Here is a 22,598-nt window from a genome sequence, read left to right on the forward strand (position 1 = left end):
TCGGAAGACGTACTCTCTTTTATTAGTCCTGGGCAAACGCAAACACGCGAACCGGATAGTTGTAGCCATTTACATCGGATACACGTCGTCGTGTAATTCTCAGAGGATGATGCAATCGAGACACATACGCAGTAATGTGTCGATTGCCTGGCATTTTACGTCATCGTGCTCAAAGCGGAAAGTTTAATGGTAATAGTCAACTATTATTATAACGTCGGTCAAGTGACGCTCCTCTCGGATGTAAAGATGGGCTTTGAAAGTGTATTAGCATCGGAATTATGTCGAGAGACATTGTAAAATGAGATCCACAATGCTTTTCATCACGTATTATCCATACAACCGGGTTTTCCTCACGCGTCAATTATAAATTACATTTGCCAGCCGCGTTTCTTGAAATTTCACACGGCACGCAAACGTTAACATATCGCTAAAAATCTCGAAAATAGAATGTAATTTTTGAAATTAATGTAAATGAAGAAGACTCTTTCTGATATAAAATCACGAATAAGAAATGGACCAACGAAAATTTTCAGCTATACTGTATAATTACAGTATAATGGCGAATAATGCTAAAGTAGAAAAGTGCAAAAAAAAAAAAACACCGGACGTTTCGGGCAACTTTAAAAAATTCTTTTATCAGCTTAAAAATAAAAGAAGAAATCTTTGAGGGCACTTTTTTACTACTCTTTCAGCTTCGAAAGCTGGAAATTGCAATAGTATCGAGATAAAATGGTTCATAAAATGATTTATTCATTGCCTCTCGACAAGCGTCTCGTAAATTCGTTTAAAATTGATTTTAATAATGGATTGCGCGCGATACAGCCGCTCGAGGCTAGGCAATCGAAACTCGTTATCTTGTCGAATCGGTGCGTACCGATTAGTCCGCTGAGAAACAATCCCATGCGCGCGTTCGCAAAAAATGATCGGCACTATTTATGGAGCACTAAAATTGCGTGATAGCTCGCTCGTAAAATCCGACCAATTGCTATCGCGGGGGTAAGAAATAACCAGTGAAATAAGCATCCGATGCCATTAAAGAGTGCGACTGGTGGGACGAAGGCGCTCTTTCATTGCTGCTCAATTCGCAAAAGCGAAATAATTGCACATCCCCGTAATTCGTATCCGTAATACGAGCCATCTCTCGATTTCTTTGAACGCTACTAATCTAGTTTGCACAAACGCGCTCCCTTTACAAAAGGACAACAAATTGCCCCGCTGTCATCCTTCTCCCTTTGCGGTCGCGCTATCGCGGCACTGTATGTGAAACGAGATTATTAAAGACAAATAATTTGCGTAAAGCCGCGAGATCGTATGCTCTGCAAACAGGATAATGGATTTATGCAATTTGCTGACCTGCATCTGAATCAATAGAAACGAGGATGTTCAAACGAAAAGCTATTTACAGTAGAATAAAAAAAATAAAAAACGAGAAATCAATTATCCGTGTGTTCCGTTCTACATAAATCACAAATTAAATAAATAAATAATAGATAACAATAATAAAAGAAATATTTCATCAATATAACAACCGAATCTTTTAAACACATAATTGAGGTAAACACAAATTAAAGATAAAAATTATAATTTAATATTTTATTTATTGCATTAATGAATAAATTTTACCGATGGTGTTAATAAAATGATAAAGCGTAAGCGCGACGATACTGCTATTAATTTGGTTGCAAACACGTTTTAATGGCTTTAAATTATAATGCATAGATAAGAGATGAGGAGGGTAAATGGGCGTAAGATAACTACAACGGAGGTATTGATTGCGCTTTAAGTGCAAACGCAGAGACTGAGAAACCCATATTGTACGAGACTCAATTCATTTCACAATACTGAACCTGCACATAGCTGAGTAATCGTTTAAGGAACTCAATTCTGCAAAGGGATAGCATCAAATTATCTGCCTCGTTTCTGGTATGGCTAGAGAAAGCACATTACCATTGTTCTCTGCGCGTAGCTACGTGTATTAGTAACAAACTAAGCTAAAAACTTAAGTTTTTTATCCCCGATATGATCACATACGGATCAAAGCGCTTACGTTGTTAAAATTCATGATTACGTGCTAAAAATGCATGAGGAAGCACATTAATATTTATGAAAGTCATTATCTGATAAAATTCTGAATCGAGTTAAACGCGAAGTTTGTGTGTGTATGTGTGCGTATATGTGTATGTAGACCGCAAAATTGCAAAAATAATTTTTCAAGCTCTAAATTCACCATATTTCCTTGTTATATATAATTTATAGTTCACGTTGACCTCATAATGGATATGAACTCTTGACAGTTTGCTATCTAACAATAAGCTTCGTGCTTTATTCGTCGTCAAGACTTCTTAGTTCTAAATTATTGAGGAGACTTCACGGAAGCCTTGTGGCTTATGTTTGACATCTTTATCGCTTCTGAATGAGAAATGTAGGTGTATTTACCGAAATATAAATAGGAAATGCCAAAGGATATCCAGTGAATATTCTGAAATTGTAATTGGAGATTTTTTCTTCTATATCTTTTTGTAATACCAAAAGAGCGCGTACAAATTGAATTATAAAATATAAGATTATAATGTTGCAAAAGTTTATGTATACATAATTTCTCTCATTTATAAAAGGATAATACATATTAAAATATTAAATTTAAATAAATAATAAAATATATTAAATTTAGCCATTAATATCTGATCTCTATTATCCATTTAGCAATGCTTATAACAATATTGTATGGAATAACTGTTCATATAACAAAGTTGCTGAGGACATAAAAAGTTTTAAACATGTTTCATCAAACATATTTTTTTATAATAGGAAATAAAAATTTATAATTTCATAGAAAAGGTCAACTTTTAACGTTTAGTTTTTTATACATACGTCGAAACACTGATTTCACAGATTTATCAAAGGAGAATCATTTGATCGATAAATTACATGCACCGGTGGGTGGAATAAAACGCTAGGCGCTACTTAAGCTTTGCGGTTCATCGATAGGTTAATAATGGAATTACTCGGCCGAGTTTCAAAATCTATCACTTAAACTGAGATAGGAATGCCTGAATTTGCGAGATATACGATGAATGTGTTCACGTGATATGTTGAGTACTGCAAAACTCAATCGAGTAAATTTTGAATGTCGAACATGTCTATACATATAGATGTTTATATATACATATGTATATAGATAAAAATTTGAAAATAATTTTATTCCAAACTATTTTTCATTAATTTTTGCCCAAAAATTCATTCTTTCTGTATCGCGATTATATAATTTCTGATCTAATTTATATAATCATAATAGTTAACAAAATTTTAATAATTATTTGAAATACTCAAGTGTAAATTATTCTATGTTGCATATGCGAATCAGAGTGAGAGACTGAAATAATGCATGAAGAAGAATTTAGGATTTCAGCTGGAACTAGAATTTTAGCTCTATTGATTTTGGCAAGAAAATGTGTGTGTGTGCGCGCGCGCATATGTATATGTGTATTAAGATTAGTAGAAAATTTCTTAATCGATAAATTATTCGACGCCCAGTGTGAACACGACATATGATTCAAAACCACATTCCGGTTCACCAAGCAGAGTTGATAATGGAATTACTCTGAAACAAGTTTCGAAATCTGCCACTTAATCGATGATCAGAAACAAGTAGTAGCCTATGCTACTGGTCGATCTCTCGTGTACCGTTACACCTGTTGCATAGCATCTCATATCTGTCCGATAAATAATTTTACAATATCGACTTTTTACTTGCAGTTACATATATATATATATATATCTGTATGACTAATATTGTTCACCAATAATATTTCAAATACTCCGCACTTTTCATATAGGCAAAATATTGAAAATGACATTTTAAAACACGTTCTAGTACTTAAATATCTAAATATTAAAAATTAGTGTAAATACTCATAAGAGGACTTATGAGAGCATTACATTGTTTTATAGCATTTTCAGGAACTTTGAAGAAAATTATTGATTAAAGGAAATTAATTAATTAAATAAAATTGACGCTTTTATAATTAGCGCTTAAATAAACAATCTATTTTTGTATAGCAACAAATTACGAACATAAATCATGAATTTTAAGGAGAAATATACATATATATTGTGTTTGAGCAGGCCATTAACGAGCTGAGTTGACTGTACTTGCGTGTGCGGATGCTGTAAGAATAATCTACGATTGCATGCGAGAAAATTGTTGACCTAATGATAAGAAAACATTGTTGATTATGGGAGTAATGATCAGTCGGTTGATTCTTGCATCGTCAACGTCCGTGAGCTAATTTAGAAATTGCGTTAATGGGAAAGCCGTCGCGATGTGTATTTCGGAATTTCCTTTCCTTTGTTGCAACAATCGTTATTCATTCTCTTCTTCTCTTTCTCTCTCTGTATGTGTTTCTCTCTCTCTCTCTCTCTCTCTATTTTCCTCCCTCCCTCTTTTCGTCGTGCTCTGTTTACTTCTTGCTATAAAGAAAGCCACGGAATTTGCGCTTTCGCGTACGAGTTTAACTTTATTGTTTGGACTTTCGGAAATACGCCGTTAATGAGACTTCAAATAAAATCGAGAAAAAGAATAGCAAAAAATTTATAGAATGCGGGTTTTTTCTGCATCGATTGACTTTACGGTCGAATTTTTGCAGCTTCGCTGCACTGGGACCCAGACAAACTGTAAAACTTTTAAATCGATGAAATAGGAAGAAAGTGCAAAACGTCGTTATTACTTTAGCGAACGACATTACCAAAGCGGCCAACTACTTTTTATCAATGTAAGTTAGATAAAGAAGAAGAAGAGAAAAAGAGGGACAGAAAAAGAATTCTTGTGCTGCTTGTAGTCGTGACATTTACACGAAATTCATCGTGATGCAGAGTTTTCATGTTCGAATTAAATTTCGCTGCTGGATTGATTGATAACGGTTTGCAAAAACTATGATGGATTAAATACATAATAGATGTACAAAATGATTCGGAAAGTTGTGGTCTACTATATCACTTTTTTAATATGTATATAAATAAATAAAAAATAAATAAACCAATAATAACAGAAGCAAAGTGAATGGTGTTAAATGATATCAAATAAACAGGAGAGGAATCGTACTTATGTATATTTTAGAACCATAGGTGTAGAGTTTGGAATCTCAAACTACACATGTATATAGATAATTCATCTCACTTTTTTATAACAACTTTCACAAGAATACATGTATTCGTGGAGATAAGAGTAGATATACAAAAGCGAGTTGTGATTATTTATGCTGTAAGATACTCATGTAATTGAATTCTTGCAAAACTTAATTATCTCTACTGCAAGGAATATAATATTATTTCTCTCTAAACAAACTAAAAAAAGCTTTTAAATTTATTTATACCCAAATGGGATAACTTGTTTGTGTGTTCTTATTTCCATTTGCCTGAGCACATTATAAAGTAATTATAACATAGAAATTATGGTAAAACGGGTCACACATGTTATGAAAGTGACGTAATATCTTAGAGCTATAGTATTTTCGGAGAGTGAAAGAGAGTGAAAATATTAGATGAACAAGCTTCAAAATAAACAGCTCGTATATTGTATTTTAAATATCTACCTATATTCTGGATAACCTATAGAATTGAACAAGTAATTATAATTCTAATTACATAAAAAAAATAATCTAAAAAAATTAATTTTGTTTTTTTTATTTATCTTTTTATATATAAAATATCAGTTTGGTTGTATTCCCAATTATGGACTACCCTTTATGTCAAAAAGAGATATAAGTCATAAAGACTTTCCGATACATTTCCATAAAGACTTTTTCGTTAACAGTCCTCGTTATATGGGTTTTTAGCTACCGATAATGGTGACGGTCACGGATTGCGAATACGTCGCAGAGTCAAGGGAGATAATTTTTTTCTCCACTATTCTCGGAAATTTCCTCAGACGGATGAAATATCACCGTGGGATCTGTGAAGTAGACAGATTCGCGAGGAGACAAGAAAAAGGAAACAAAAAAGATATGGGAAAATTAGTCGAATGGGAACGCGTCGGGCGAGAATAAACAGATGGTGGCTTAAATGTACAGGGCTTTTACGAGACGACGTTTTTCATTCCGTCCAATACTCTGAGGCTAGAAAATAAGAGTGACGAGGTGTAACGCGACAATGTGAGTAGCGCGATCTTTCAAAAGCTTTAATCTAAAAGATATTCGCAGAAGAATTGCTCGCGCGCGCTCCGCTATGAATTTACGCGCAACATTTTATCAAGGTTACTGCGGTAATGTTATGCGGATATGCAGGGTGTTTAAAAACAGAGCACCAGGAGACACGACTATGCAGAAATAAATTATGATAACTTCTTAAATTTTTAACTTCTTGAAGTTTTTATGGATTGATAATATTTCGCCACACTCTATTTTCGTTTTTTAATTTCTTTTAATATGTTGATGTATTGTTGGCGAAAGTGACGTTCTTCCACGCTGGAAAATCCGGTTAAATGAAATATCCGAAATAAATATATGACTCCATTGTTAGTTTTTCATTTATTGTATTGGCTCGATAAAACAATACAATAAAATATATACGCTATATATATGACCATAATATATGTGTTTACGTTTAAAAATAATTACTGCAATTTATGTTATTAACTCTATTACAGTTAACTATATAACAATTTGCAAATTTTACTACATATTTATAACATAAGTGGTATTCATTTCATTTTATTGCACTAATTATTTTATTATATAAATGTTAATTGAATATTTCATTTTTTCAGTTTTCCTCATCTCAATCGCGCTTTATTTAACATCACTGTGAAACACATTGTCAGCAGAAATCCACAAAGACATTCATCGATATCGCCTGTTCTATCGCGCGTCCATATCAAACGATGGGTGTTCATTCAAAATTGAAATCCTGCCAGGCTGCAAGCTTCTGTCATTTTGTATCACTGATTTCGTGATAACTATTCATCCTCGTTCGTGTAAGCCCCGCGCTCTTGTCTCTCTCTTTCTCTTTAGTTAATATAACTCTTTAATTAACTCTAACTTTAATTTATAAAGAAAGTTTATACACTCGCTAAATTAAATAATCCTTTCTTATCATATAGAAAGATCTACGTTGAAAAATATTATAGTATGACGCGTATATACACGCTCTGCATATATACATGTTTAAATTTAAGAAAATATTGTATCAAACAAAACAACATGTTTTTACTACAATAAGTGATGATAAAAGCGAGACATACGCTGTTAGCTCTTATTACCCTGCTCCGATACAAGCAAAAATTACTCAATAATTTACGCGATATTTTGCTGAAACATGATATTGAAATGTGCAACATCGTATTCCGCATAAAATTAAGATTAAGCGTGTAACATATAATATTAATCACATAAATAGATATATAAGAAATTGTTGATTTATTTGCTTCCCGCGTGATGAAAAAAAAATTACAATATATATAAAAGAATTAATAGAATATATTATACTTTTTACGTAAGAGCGTTGAATTTATCGAAGGCGTTGCTGTAACGGGAATTTCAATGAGGAAGAAGATGAGAGCCTTTTCTGGGTGACTCATTTGTAAATCAAACGAAAAATCGATATTTATTCAATAAATCAAACTACGTCAAGCGACTGATTTTGCGATACATTCGATAAAGAAAAACAACGAGAAAAAGAGAGAAAATACAATCGAGTTTGCATAAAACATAAACCGTTTTCAATAACTCTGGATTATAATGGATTACTATGGATTATATATTTTAATATTTCTCAAAATATATTTTTGTGTGTTAATCTAATATAAATATATCATATATAATCATCGCTTTCCTTCTATTTTTTGCATGATGATTGAAAGTTATGTAGCATTTAACTGAATATACAAAGTTTCCTTCTTGCATCGAACACTATCACGTTATTAATTTCTATCGTGAAATCTCTTTCGCATATGCTGCGGGTATAGACTGTACGAACCAAAATTAAAACCCCATCCGCTATAAAGTGCAGCGTAATATAGCGTATGCCGACACAAAGCGCGTTTTAAGTGAATCGACGCGGTAATCGAAAAGAGTATAAAGACTGTGAATATACGCGCGGTCTTTGATCTTTCGCGCCTTGGCGCGATATATTTCAGTGTGCCGTGATTCGCCATAATATAACGAGCGAACGAGAAAGCCGGAAATATTGCCAGTCTGTGTAAAGTGGATGCAGCTGCACGATAGACGGATGCGATTTGTTGTTCTCGCTGAATAACAAGCCTCCATTCGTATTCCACGCTAGCAATCCTTTATCTACCTTGCTTTCCCATGAAAAAAAAAATCTTCCCAAAAAATTCGATTTACGTCATTTTCGAAAAAATGGCTCTTAATCAAATTACAGTTAAGGCCGAGATGATCGAGATGATTAATTTCGTATCAATTCGTATATTGGAAAGTAGCTTTCAAAAAATCAGAGGGTCTACCTATCACTATTCCGTTCTTTTACACGCGCGATAAAGCCGGCATAATTAATGATTCACCTAGTAGCCTCGAGAGGAACGTGTGTCGCATGGAAGCAGGCGAATTTAATTTCAACGGTCGAACGAAGCCGTTTGTCCCACTGTTTTCTCCCTCTTCCCTTTCCCATTACTGACCTCTCTCTAATTTGTGCTCTTCCTACGATGACCCGATTGTTTTCGGCATCGACCGAAAAATAGGTCGTTTGACAAAGAGAGCATAGATAGGGCAAGCTGTTCTAGCTCGTGCTAGATAGATGGGGGACACGAAATATCGCAGACAATCCCGTCGAGTTACGAATTTTAAATCCTATCGTTCTGTTAGACACGCGCGGATGACATATCGCGTAGCGTGTCCGAGACACGAGGGTGATAAAACCTGACAGATTTTTCTGACGCCACTTCCATTCGGCACCGTCGGATGGATCGGACATCTTGATCGCGTGTGCCGAATAACTTCTGCGCGGGAAATAGTTTTCATGCCGCTTTGTCAACGTTATACTTAAATGCGACGATTTGAAAAATGTACCAATTAAAAATGAGGCAATTACGCTCCATTGTATTAAAATTGAAATTTATGTTCTGTTTTTTCAGAAATGAAAATAAAAGATATCAGAAATATTTTTTAGAAAATGTGTGAGCAGAGCAATGCCAATAGAAAACGTTAAATATAAAGTCGCAATTATTTTCAGTTTTACTTATGTATATTAAAAAGTTTTTATTTCCTGCTTTATCTTGATCTATTACGATAATAAATCATTCAGTATATATTTCTATAACAGATTTGTTATTTTTCCAAAACGACTTTAATGAATATCTCAGAATGAAGAAAGCTAACTCTCTCTTACACTACTATGCTTTATAACTCTTGATATATCTTCCTTATTCACTTTTGCTTTTCTCTCTCTTTTCAAATATTACTTATTGTTAGCTGATGCACAAGATTTATGTTTATTTCCGAGATAGTACGTTAAATGAGAAGCCAGAGTAGTGAAAGAGGAATGATAAGAAATTATAAACGAGTTGCAGCGACCGGGTTACAGTAGGTGACAATTTATCGCGTCATAACTCTATCTGAGTTGCTTTAAAGGAATGAATGCCGTCCCGGAATTTCACGGCGACCAGAGTTTCTCGCTCGAAATGATCGCAAGCACAAAGCCGACGTCCGTCGCTCTCTTTTCATATGACTAGATCTCGCATAGATGGAAAAATAAAAAAGTTATGAGAAATTCCACATTGACTCTTGTGGTTCGTGTCGCTTTTTCTCTCTCTTTCTGTTTCTCTCTTTCTCGAGAAATTTAATTTTGTTTGTCTCGAAAAACCGTCGACTGATTTCGTTTTCCACAAATCCGTTAACGCCAAGCCGTTGCGACGTAATGATTTATGACAAGGAAGCGTAGCTAGTTCATTCGCAATACAGAAAATTACAATAATAAAATAGGAGAAAATTATAGCGAGAAATAACTGATTCGAGATATAAAAATAATGTCTCTGCATTATGACGCTCATCTGAATACAGAATAATTTAGAATTATAAATTCCGATTTTTGTAAATGTGCATACCTAATCTATTATAATGAGAACAATATTATTTCAGTTATGGAAATTTGAATAAATTTATATATAATTAATCTATTCTTCATTCTAAGCATAATATTTCTCTTCTCTTGTTATGCATAAATAATTTGTATCAGAAATATAATATATCGAAGGAATATTCAGCTGGTCTAATTTCGTTGGAAAGATATCGAGATGCTTCTTTGAAGACATTGTTATTCATAAGTTTATCTATCTCCAACAAAGGCTACAAAATCCGAACACTTAACGTACTTACGCGAGAACGATTTCCTTTTTTGATGATGCAAAGCTTTTGCCAATCGTGGAATAATCTTGTTCTTTCTGAAAAAGCGTATTTCCAAACTTCTTTGACCGATATTACGTCTTACTACTTAATGTAGATCCGAAGAAAGAAAATTTCGTTTGAAAATTTTCCTCGAGAAAGAAAAAATAAGAACGATAGATTAGTCGAAGGAATCGCGGATAATAATTTTTTTATTCGCTGAAACACGCTACGATAAATAATAAGGACAATTTCCGTATTGGAATCCCTTGGGATTACAATAGGGCGGCGCATCGATTAGTTTCCTTCTATATCGGTCCTTTCTTTCCGCTGGCTAATTATGCGGATTCATTTACACGAGCACCGAAATAAATGGATATCGTCTGTCAGCCGTGACTTGCAACGGATGTTCCTCGTATGTACGCGTGCATGTAGGCACTCGTCTGGCGGAAAGCCAAAGTCATGAAACGTCCTTTGTCTCTACCGAGAGATATTCAGCAGGCTTAAACGCAGCGGGGCGGCGCTTTTTCTGATCCGAGTCATTCTTCTACTACTGTACTCTGCGCGATTTTAATATCTAACTCCCAATTGTGTCACAGATCTGCACCGCTATGTGCTTAATGGCAGTTTGCAAAGAGTGACTTTTACGAATTAAAGAACAATTAGACATCACAGAAATTGAAAAAATCATTTTCTTTCGTCGTTGCTTCCCTCGAGAGTAATAGTTTTAAAGCGTTATGTGTGTATTAATCTTTACGTAATTTATGTTAATTTTATGTTTATAATATTATTTTATACTTTAGTTATATATATATATATATATATATGTATCTATTGTGATAATATTAATTAATATGATTTTATACAAAGTCTTTTATTATTATGAAAATTTAATAAGATTGAAAAATATTAAGCCAAATTTTTCTTCTGCTAAATTTTCTATCAAAATATTTTATACTTTTATTTTATATCAATATATAATCCATGAACTCGATAATGAAACAAAAGCTTGTCAGATGGCACAGCTGGATGCAGCTTGTACCTGCTGTTTCTCATGAACACCGGTGCGTAAATGAACATGGGTCATTAGTGCGTATAATGAAAATGATTAACGGCGATCGAGAGAAATTGTGTGAGAATTACCTTTATAAATTGCGAAACAATATTCATAAGTGCATATATATATATATATACTCTATCTTTTACATTATAAATTAAATATAAAAAAAGTTAGACATCATCGCATTTTAACTTCGTAAAGAAAAACCAATTAAAATGTTATGTGATAATAATTTTACAAATCTTTTAAGTGTCAAATTTATTAAAATTTATATATTTTTCTATTAAAAAATATAAATATTATTTTGAATCGTGTATAATTAATGAAAACAATAAAAATAGGATTAGAATAGAATTGATAAAAGACGGAACTTACAGGTTATATCCATAAAGACATTATAGAATTGCTCAATGAGCTCGAAAATTCAGAGAGCTGTCTGATATGACGGTAATTCTATCGTGACAGCGCATCTCGCAATAGTTCCTACGCAATAGTCATCCTATTAAAGGTGCCAATAGAGAATGACGAACGAGAATTGTAATAGTGAGTTATCCAGCAATTTATAATTGTTATACGCGCAACATCAAATTATTTAACTTGCTAATGATCGTTATGGATAAATCAATGCAATAATTGCTATGATCAACAATTTGAATAATTCGCGCGATTATTTGCCAATCATTGGGAATGCGATTTTTGACATAATTATTTCAAATCAATGTGTAATATAAATTTTCCGTATGGAAAATTCTGTGATTAAATATTATCATAATTTTTTTTTTTTTAAATTAGAATTTTTCAACCGCGATCGATAAAAGACTACAACTAATTTTTTAAAGTAAAAACGTTTAAAGTAAGAGTTGAGCAACAGTTCATTTGCTTTTTGCTTCGCGTGAACTATTCCAATTAAAATCGCACATGATCGCACATTTCCTTCAGAAATAGAAGACTCGATCATTATCTCGTTAACTCGCAAGCGAGATGAAACTCAATTTCATCCGAATTCAATTTATCATACAATTCATCGACACAGCGCGACGCGTGTAATAAATATATATAAGTAATGAAGTTTCCTTGTCGTTATTCCTACTTTCCATTTCTAGCCTACAACATAAAAACGATATTTGACAATTCTTCGATATATTTGTCTTGTAAGTTATAGCCGTTAATACGCTATAAGCCGCAACGTTGATGACGCTGCAGTTCACGCTGAAAACCTGCTTCTCCAAATTGTGGTTAACCCCATGCGCGGTTAAGCTAATGGCGAAATCGCGTTATGTCGAAAAGGGGACATCGAGAAGCAATGGCAACATCAATTTTGGGAGTATGCGCGCCAGTCAGATCACTGCAGGAAGAATGTGTCCGTCCATCATCGCCTAATGTATTGCGGATCGTATCTACTTGCGACGCGTTTAGCTTTTAAGAAACGACCAGAGTTTGCACTCCCGATAATTCGTAGAATTTATTGCGACATTTTGTGCAATTTTTTACACAATATCACATATAGATTAATACAAACTGAATAGCTGTTGATTTTATTCGCAAAATAAATAACGTAACAACTGTAATTTGTTTGTAATTGTAAAAAAGGCATAAATGTGTAAATACTGTTCAATAAAAATATGAATTTCTTAAATAGTCGAGTCTACTGAATTGTGCGATCTATTAATTATGGCTTGGAATGACATTTAAAAGTCAATGTCTGGGAATAAACCAAACTGAAAATAAAAGATCGACGAGAGACAACGGCGATAAATTTCGTCATAGGAATTCGGAAACGCGATCTCGACACAGATATTCTTTGTTCTGAAATAAGACCGATCGAAAAAAGTGCATTAGCCACGTTGGAAATAATAGGTCGCAAGCGAATGGAGAGTCGAACATGACCGGCTAAGTTTTGATCTAGAAATCCGATAGCTGGATGTCTCTCTCTTTCTTTGAACCATCGAGTCAGTTTCCCCTAACAACTCCGTTGATGGACTGAAGGAAAAAATTGCGGGAGATAATGCACGGGCTAATGTTCGGAGACGGCAGGGATTCCTCGCGCGAATCACGGGAAACGTGTATTAGAAAAAGCATATTTTAGCTTGCGTACTTTCCCAGCGAGTTTTTCCATCTCGTATTGTGTGACAAGAAAAGCCATAATATCATATTTTTGTGTAATAAGTTCATCGAAGCGTAAATTTATACATATTCAGAGAAGATCATTACGCATTATAATTGTTCGTCTTTCCTTCATTTTTCTTACGCCGAGTTTTTTCCCGATGGCAGGAAGTCGCTATGCTACGTTAATAATACGATGTTTTATGAGAGCTGTCACTCGAGATAAGATATGGCTAAGTTAAACTTTCATATTCTTACAATTTAGCGAGAGTAGTATTTTATTATTCGTGAAATTTGCGGGCGATCTTTTATTGACGTATTCTTCAAAAATTTTTTTATTTCTACGCGTCCAAACTAGATAATTAACTAATAAGTCTTGACAAAGTTAAGCTTTGCCAAAGGAACGAATTTCCTTGGCGGAAGTCCACGCTTGTTTCGTACAATTAAGATTTTAATCACCGTACATGATGTTACAGTTAGTGTTTCTGATATTCGCCGGAATCGGTTGTATATCCGCGCATCGTGGATGCACAGCATCCTTGTGGGAGAGCACAGCAGTTTCGGCGTTTCTGTAATGCCGGTGCCGTGTTATCCTTACTAGCGTGGTCACCCGGTATGCAAAGTAGCAATTCACACGGTACTACATAAACAGTCGTCAAATACCGGTCAGGGCATGATCCTTTGGCTTGTTTGTCCGAATATCCGTCCCCCTGATCATGCACCGAAGGCAAATTAGAAGTCACTCTCGGGTTACAAGGCCGCGGTTTTAAACGCACATAAGCAGATCCATCCAGAAGCCGGCCAAATGGTTCAGAGCCATGTCGCAAATTCAATATTCCAGAATTCTATTAAAATTCAACACGAATCTGTTCTCGTAATGTAATTATAAATTTTCACTGAATTCATCATTCTTGATTATGATATTTACACAATGCCATTATTTACACGTTGTATTAAGATAGTATATTGAAGTAATAATTGTTTTAGAAGAGAGACACGATTATAATTTACAAATTTTTAATTAAAATTTATTTCTATTTAATTGATAAATGCAAATTTTATAAACAATTATCCAAATAATCTTTTAATATTCTATTAGTTTTTAATAAACTATTTATACAATTGATCATTAATTTTGATTGTATTTGTCCATACTTACTCTGAGATAAATTAGAAATTAATACAAGCATTTTTCTTCAATTTTTCTTACTATTGGCTTTAACTAATTATTCTGTAATAGCGTCTTTTATTATTTTGCCACAAAAATTATTATATATTTATCAGAAAAACTGCGTAATTTCTCTTGCATAATTAAATAATATAATTTTAGATTTTATTCTCCTAATCTCATATATGTACTTTTAACAGAAATTTTTATTTATTTATGCTAGAGAATCTATTACGAAAAAATAATAAAATTTTGATATAACTCTTGCAGAAACTAACAAAAGTTTTCGCAAGAATTTATTCGCCTTGTTGTTTTACGCGTTCCTTTCTCCTCAATTTTCACGACATCGCCTTCGATACGTGTTGACGTTTCTGACGTAATATCGGAATATATATATAATAGAGGACTACTGGGATACGAGACAAATGATGCGTGAATAACGAGGACGGTATCGTGGTTGAACGAACCATTGTCAACTATCGAAGCGCGAATATCCAACAGTTGTACACAAAGATATCCTCCAATAATGCATTAAAATTAATAATGTTAGTAACAATTTTTCCCAAATGAGTCTTAAAACGACGAATAATTTCAAAAAAAAAAAGATGCAAAAGGAAATAAAACGAGGCGTAACCGCGAAATAAAGTGGTTTAACCGCGGTAATTATCATCGAATGAATGCCGCATTGTAGAATTTCTCCGAATTCTAACGAGACTCCGAACGGAAGAGATTTTAATAAACACGCGAATATATGACCGCGCAACGAGATTCTCGCTAAAATATTTCTCGCCAATATTTTTTCGTCGAATCTTGAAAGTAATTCAAACGCTCGATATACAGTTCCATAAATATTTTCGTAAGACGGCGGCTATTTCTTCCGTCTACCCATGCATGAACGATCGTTCATCGTGATCAACGACGTATACGGAATACACGACTGGGTACGTTCAAAATTCCTTGGCAAGGATGAATAAGAATATTGAACTTTCGATGCGTTAGTGACGATTTATGCGCGATATCTCTCATATCGAAACAAAAGTATTGAGGGTTTTTGTTGGGTATTACGAACTTCCTCTCGCGTCCGCTGCGCAGCGAACATAAAATTTATGGAGATTGATCACGTGCTGGTTAATACCGTAATCATCCCGGAATATGCATGTCGCGCTGTTTTAATTCTCATACGGCCAGCTTTTTGCAATATATAAAACTGACTGATGATATTTCTCTAAGTATATTATGCTAAACACATTTGATGTAGAAATACTCTATTGATTCTGTATTGGTATTTTTTATATGTACTGTTATATTATTGCCATTATATATATAGTCTTAAAAACATGTAACTTTATTAAAAATTTATTTTTTCGTTAGACTTTTTATTTTTTCGTATCACTATTATTGTTAGAAAATGCATATAAATTTTTACTTGATTTGCATATAAATTTTTACTTGAAATGCATATAAATTTTTACTTAATTTGAGTGTACGAAAATTCGTGAATAATAAAATCCTTGAAAATAAGTTTAAAGCAATGGAAAATAATTTTAATAATTTTACAAGATTGAAACGAAATTTAAGAAACGAGGACAATAAACAACAGCGAAATCAATAGAAAACTTTGTTTTTTCTACCTGTACTCACCGATCTCCGGTATGTTCCTGTCATGATTGCCCCCGGCTGAAAACTGAAACAGAAATTTTATATAATCAGATGTGTAATGACATTATCGTATATTTTAATAATGTAGATAATTAGATAAAATAGGATATATGTATATATATATACTCTATCTTTTACATTATAAATTAAATATAAAAAAAGTTAGACATCATCGCATTTTAACTTCGTAAAGAAAAACCAATTAAAATGTTATGTGATAATAATTTTACAAATCTTTTAAGTGTCAAATTTATTAAAATTTATATATTTTTCTATTAAAAAATATAAATATTATTTTGAATCGTGTATAATTAATGAAAACAATAAAAATAGGATTAGAATAGAATTGATAAAAGACGGAACTTACAGGTTATATCCATAAAGACATTATAGAATTGCTCAATGAGCTCGAAAATTCAGAGAGCTGTCTGATATGACGGTAATTCTATCGTGACAGCGCATCTCGCAATAGTTCCTACGCAATAGTCATCCTATTAAAGGTGCCAATAGAGAATGACGAACGAGAATTGTAATAGTGAGTTATCCAGCAATTTATAATTGTTATACGCGCAACATCAAATTATTTAACTTGCTAATGATCGTTATGGATAAATCAATGCAATAATTGCTATGATCAACAATTTGAATAATTCGCGCGATTATTTGCCAATCATTGGGAATGCGATTTTTGACATAATTATTTCAAATCAATGTGTAATATAAATTTTCCGTATGGAAAATTCTGTGATTAAATATTATCATAATTTTTTTTTTTTTAAATTAGAATTTTTCAACCGCGATCGATAAAAGACTACAACTAATTTTTTAAAGTAAAAACGTTTAAAGTAAGAGTTGAGCAACAGTTCATTTGCTTTTTGCTTCGCGTGAACTATTCCAATTAAAATCGCACATGATCGCACATTTCCTTCAGAAATAGAAGACTCGATCATTATCTCGTTAACTCGCAAGCGAGATGAAACTCAATTTCATCCGAATTCAATTTATCATACAATTCATCGACACAGCGCGACGCGTGTAATAAATATATATAAGTAATGAAGTTTCCTTGTCGTTATTCCTACTTTCCATTTCTAGCCTACAACATAAAAACGATATTTGACAATTCTTCGATATATTTGTCTTGTAAGTTATAGCCGTTAATACGCTATAAGCCGCAACGTTGATGACGCTGCAGTTCACGCTGAAAACCTGCTTCTCCAAATTGTGGTTAACCCCATGCGCGGTTAAGCTAATGGCGAAATCGCGTTATGTCGAAAAGGGGACATCGAGAAGCAATGGCAACATCAATTTTGGGAGTATGCGCGCCAGTCAGATCACTGCAGGAAGAATGTGTCCGTCCATCATCGCCTAATGTATTGCGGATCGTATCTACTTGCGACGCGTTTAGCTTTTAAGAAACGACCAGAGTTTGCACTCCCGATAATTCGTAGAATTTATTGCGACATTTTGTGCAATTTTTTACACAATATCACATATAGATTAATACAAACTGAATAGCTGTTGATTTTATTCGCAAAATAAATAACGTAACAACTGTAATTTGTTTGTAATTGTAAAAAAGGCATAAATGTGTAAATACTGTTCAATAAAAATATGAATTTCTTAAATAGTCGAGTCTACTGAATTGTGCGATCTATTAATTATGGCTTGGAATGACATTTAAAAGTCAATGTCTGGGAATAAACCAAACTGAAAATAAAAGATCGACGAGAGACAACGGCGATAAATTTCGTCATAGGAATTCGGAAACGCGATCTCGACACAGATATTCTTTGTTCTGAAATAAGACCGATCGAAAAAAGTGCATTAGCCACGTTGGAAATAATAGGTCGCAAGCGAATGTTGAGTCGAACATGACCGGCTAAGTTTTGATCTAGAAATCCGATAGCTGGATGTCTCTCTCTTTCTTTGAACCATCGAGTCAGTTTCCCCTAACAACTCCGTTGATGGACTGAAGGAAAAAATTGCGGGAGATAATGCACGGGCTAATGTTCGGAGACGGCAGGGATTCCTCGCGCGAATCACGGGAAACGTGTATTAGAAAAAGCATATTTTAGCTTGCGTACTTTCCCAGCGAGTTTTTCCATCTCGTATTGTGTGACAAGAAAAGCCATAATATCATATTTTTGTGTAATAAGTTCATCGAAGCGTAAATTTATACATATTCAGAGAAGATCATTACGCATTATAATTGTTCGTCTTTCCTTCATTTTTCTTACGCCGAGTTTTTTCCCGATGGCAGGAAGTCGCTATGCTACGTTAATAATACGATGTTTTATGAGAGCTGTCACTCGAGATAAGATATGGCTAAGTTAAACTTTCATATTCTTACAATTTAGCGAGAGTAGTATTTTATTATTCGTGAAATTTGCGGGCGATCTTTTATTGACGTATTCTTCAAAAATTTTTTTATTTCTACGCGTCCACGACAAACTAGATAATTAACTAATAAGTCTTGACAAAGTTAAGCTTTGCCAAAGGAACGAATTTCCTTGGCGGAAGTCCACGCTTGTTTCGTACAATTAAGATTTTAATCACCGTACATGATGTTACAGTTAGTGTTTCTGATATTCGCCGGAATCGGTTGTATATCCGCGCATCGTGGATGCACAGCATCCTTGTGGGAGAGCACAGCAGTTTCGGCGTTTCTGTAATGCCGGTGCCGTGTTATCCTTACTAGCGTGGTCACCCGGTATGCAAAGTAGCAATTCACACGGTACTACATAAACAGTCGTCAAATACCGGTCAGGGCATGATCCTTTGGCTTGTTTGTCCGAATATCCGTCCCCCTGATCATGCACCGAAGGCAAATTAGAAGTCACTCTCGGGTTACAAGGCCGCGGTTTTAAACGCACATAAGCAGATCCATCCAGAAGCCGGCCAAATGGTTCAGAGCCATGTCGCAAATTCAATATTCCAGAATTCTATTAAAATTCAACACGAATCTGTTCTCGTAATGTAATTATAAATTTTCACTGAATTCATCATTCTTGATTATGATATTTACACAATGCCATTATTTACACGTTGTATTAAGATAGTATATTGAAGTAATAATTGTTTTAGAAGAGAGACACGATTATAATTTACAAATTTTTAATTAAAATTTATTTCTATTTAATTGATAAATGCAAATTTTATAAACAATTATCCAAATAATCTTTTAATATTCTATTAGTTTTTAATAAACTATTTATACAATTGATCATTAATTTTGATTGTATTTGTCCATACTTACTCTGAGATAAATTAGAAATTAATACAAGCATTTTTCTTCAATTTTTCTTACTATTGGCTTTAACTAATTATTCTGTAATAGCGTCTTTTATTATTTTGCCACAAAAATTATTATATATTTATCAGAAAAACTGCGTAATTTCTCTTGCATAATTAAATAATATAATTTTAGATTTTATTCTCCTAATCTCATATATGTACTTTTAACAGAAATTTTTATTTATTTATGCTAGAGAATCTATTACGAAAAAATAATAAAATTTTGATATAACTCTTGCAGAAACTAACAAAAGTTTTCGCAAGAATTTATTCGCCTTGTTGTTTTACGCGTTCCTTTCTCCTCAATTTTCACGACATCGCCTTCGATACGTGTTGACGTTTCTGACGTAATATCGGAATATATATATAATAGAGGACTACTGGGATACGAGACAAATGATGCGTGAATAACGAGGACGGTATCGTGGTTGAACGAACCATTGTCAACTATCGAAGCGCGAATATCCAACAGTTGTACACAAAGATATCCTCCAATAATGCATTAAAATTAATAATGTTAGTAACAATTTTTCCCAAATGAGTCTTAAAACGACGAATAATTTCAAAAAAAAAAAGATGCAAAAGGAAATAAAACGAGGCGTAACCGCGAAATAAAGTGGTTTAACCGCGGTAATTATCATCGAATGAATGCCGCATTGTAGAATTTCTCCGAATTCTAACGAGACTCCGAACGGAAGAGATTTTAATAAACACGCGAATATATGACCGCGCAACGAGATTCTCGCTAAAATATTTCTCGCCAATATTTTTTCGTCGAATCTTGAAAGTAATTCAAACGCTCGATATACAGTTCCATAAATATTTTCGTAAGACGGCGGCTATTTCTTCCGTCTACCCATGCATGAACGATCGTTCATCGTGATCAACGACGTATACGGAATACACGACTGGGTACGTTCAAAATTCCTTGGCAAGGATGAATAAGAATATTGAACTTTCGATGCGTTAGTGACGATTTATGCGCGATATCTCTCATATCGAAACAAAAGTATTGAGGGTTTTTGTTGGGTATTACGAACTTCCTCTCGCGTCCGCTGCGCAGCGAACATAAAATTTATGGAGATTGATCACGTGCTGGTTAATACCGTAATCATCCCGGAATATGCATGTCGCGCTGTTTTAATTCTCATACGGCCAGCTTTTTGCAATATATAAAACTGACTGATGATATTTCTCTAAGTATATTATGCTAAACACATTTGATGTAGAAATACTCTATTGATTCTGTATTGGTATTTTTTATATGTACTGTTATATTATTGCCATTATATATATAGTCTTAAAAACATGTAACTTTATTAAAAATTTATTTTTTCGTTAGACTTTTTATTTTTTCGTATCACTATTATTGTTAGAAAATGCATATAAATTTTTACTTGATTTGCATATAAATTTTTACTTGAAATGCATATAAATTTTTACTTAATTTGAGTGTACGAAAATTCGTGAATAATAAAATCCTTGAAAATAAGTTTAAAGCAATGGAAAATAATTTTAATAATTTTACAAGATTGAAACGAAATTTAAGAAACGAGGACAATAAACAACAGCGAAATCAATAGAAAGCTTTGTTTTTTCTACCTGTACTCACCGATCTCCGGTATGTTCCTGTCATGATTGCCCCCGGCTGAAAACTGAAACAGAAATTTTATATAATCAGATGTGTAATGACATTATCGTATATTTTAATAATGTAGATAATTAGATAAAATAGGATATATGATGCAGAAAAATTTAACCTTAGACTAAATAAAATTAGATTATAACATTACATATATATTATAATTTGTAATCATATTTCTTTTACATTCGTTTTATATGTAGAGCGGTCTTCCTTCCGTAATATAAAATCATCATTATTTATAACGCCCTTCGATGGCCGTAACCGATCTTATTATCTATCTATGAACTTTCAAGATTGCCTATAAAAAATACTCTTTGTTTCCGTCAAAGTTTACTTAGGATAAAGGTGGATAGCGAGATAGAGCGCGCCTTGAAAAAAGTACTTTTACTCGGTGACGCCAAAAGAAACTTCAACATTTTAGCAATGATGCGAGAACGCTGATAAAATATGACACACCACTGTTTTCCCTGAAATCTAACAAATACTGTTACTTTTGCTTCCCTGTCCGACAGATACGACGATAGATCGATCCATACGTTATATTACTTTACGCGCTTTGTAACATTCACGGAAAACTTTTGCTTTACAACATATATGACGTGTTCAGAAAAAAACATTCTTTGCGCATCGAAGTTTAAAAAAAGAGCCGAGAAAAATTGAAACTTATGCAAATCAAATCTGTCATTCAATTTTCATATATTACATAAATTTTTAAAGATTATCAATGTAATTTTAAAATAGTTTAATTATTTCGCCAAAATGTGGTGGTTAAGCACACAATTTTATTTAGTAATTAATAAGATCTTTTATTATTTCTATACATAGAAATCTAAATTAAATTAACTAAAATTCAAACGTATATTACAAATACATATTATATTATAAAAGCATACTTTTAATAAAACTGTAAAGATGTTTTTATTTTATAAATTACGTATTTTATGATAAAATCATACATGTTCAATAATTTTCATTGTTTAATAAATGAAAATTAATTTTCATTGTTTAATCAATTTTAATAAATCTCTTAGAAATAAAATGGATGTAATTCTGAATCCCCCAACTCAAAGCAATCCTCGTTATTATTATTATTAAAACATTATCTTTTGTCACATTAGAGTAAAAAAATTATTTCAGTGAATCAATATTCTGCTACACGCTCTGTTATACGCTGTACTTATGTGATAATTAAAAAATCAATACGCTATGCAATTTGTTAAAGTAAAATAGAAACAATACGTGAATGAATGTATCAATGATTAAACAAGATATCCAGCGTCACAGTCGGCAATCTCGACGATTAAATTACGCGACGCTGTGAAATATGCACGAGCG

At 33.1% G+C, this 22,598-nt stretch overlaps 1 protein-coding gene across 4 annotated transcripts in view; it reads right to left on the minus strand.

Annotated features, from left to right (window-relative positions):
- LOC115242430 (transient receptor potential-gamma protein) overlaps nt 1–22,598 on the minus strand; it is a 91,329-nt gene that overhangs the window by 37,371 nt on the left and 31,360 nt on the right. For 2 of the 4 annotated variants that reach the window (XM_029818697.1, XM_029818699.1), the window contains exon 1: nt 16,294–16,342. In XM_029818697.1, the coding sequence (XP_029674557.1) occupies nt 16,294–16,327 (34 nt within the window). In that variant the 5' untranslated portion in view covers nt 16,328–16,342. Of the gene's footprint in view, nt 1–16,293; nt 16,343–21,230; nt 21,274–22,598 lie in introns of those variants that run through there. The other 2 variants (XM_029818701.1, XM_029818702.1) reach the window with 2 other exon arrangements.

This window comes from Formica exsecta, unplaced genomic scaffold (genome assembly GCF_003651465.1).
Source record: "Formica exsecta isolate Colony F162 unplaced genomic scaffold, ASM365146v1 scaffold599, whole genome shotgun sequence".
Taxonomy (NCBI): Eukaryota; Metazoa; Arthropoda; class Insecta; order Hymenoptera; family Formicidae; genus Formica; species Formica exsecta.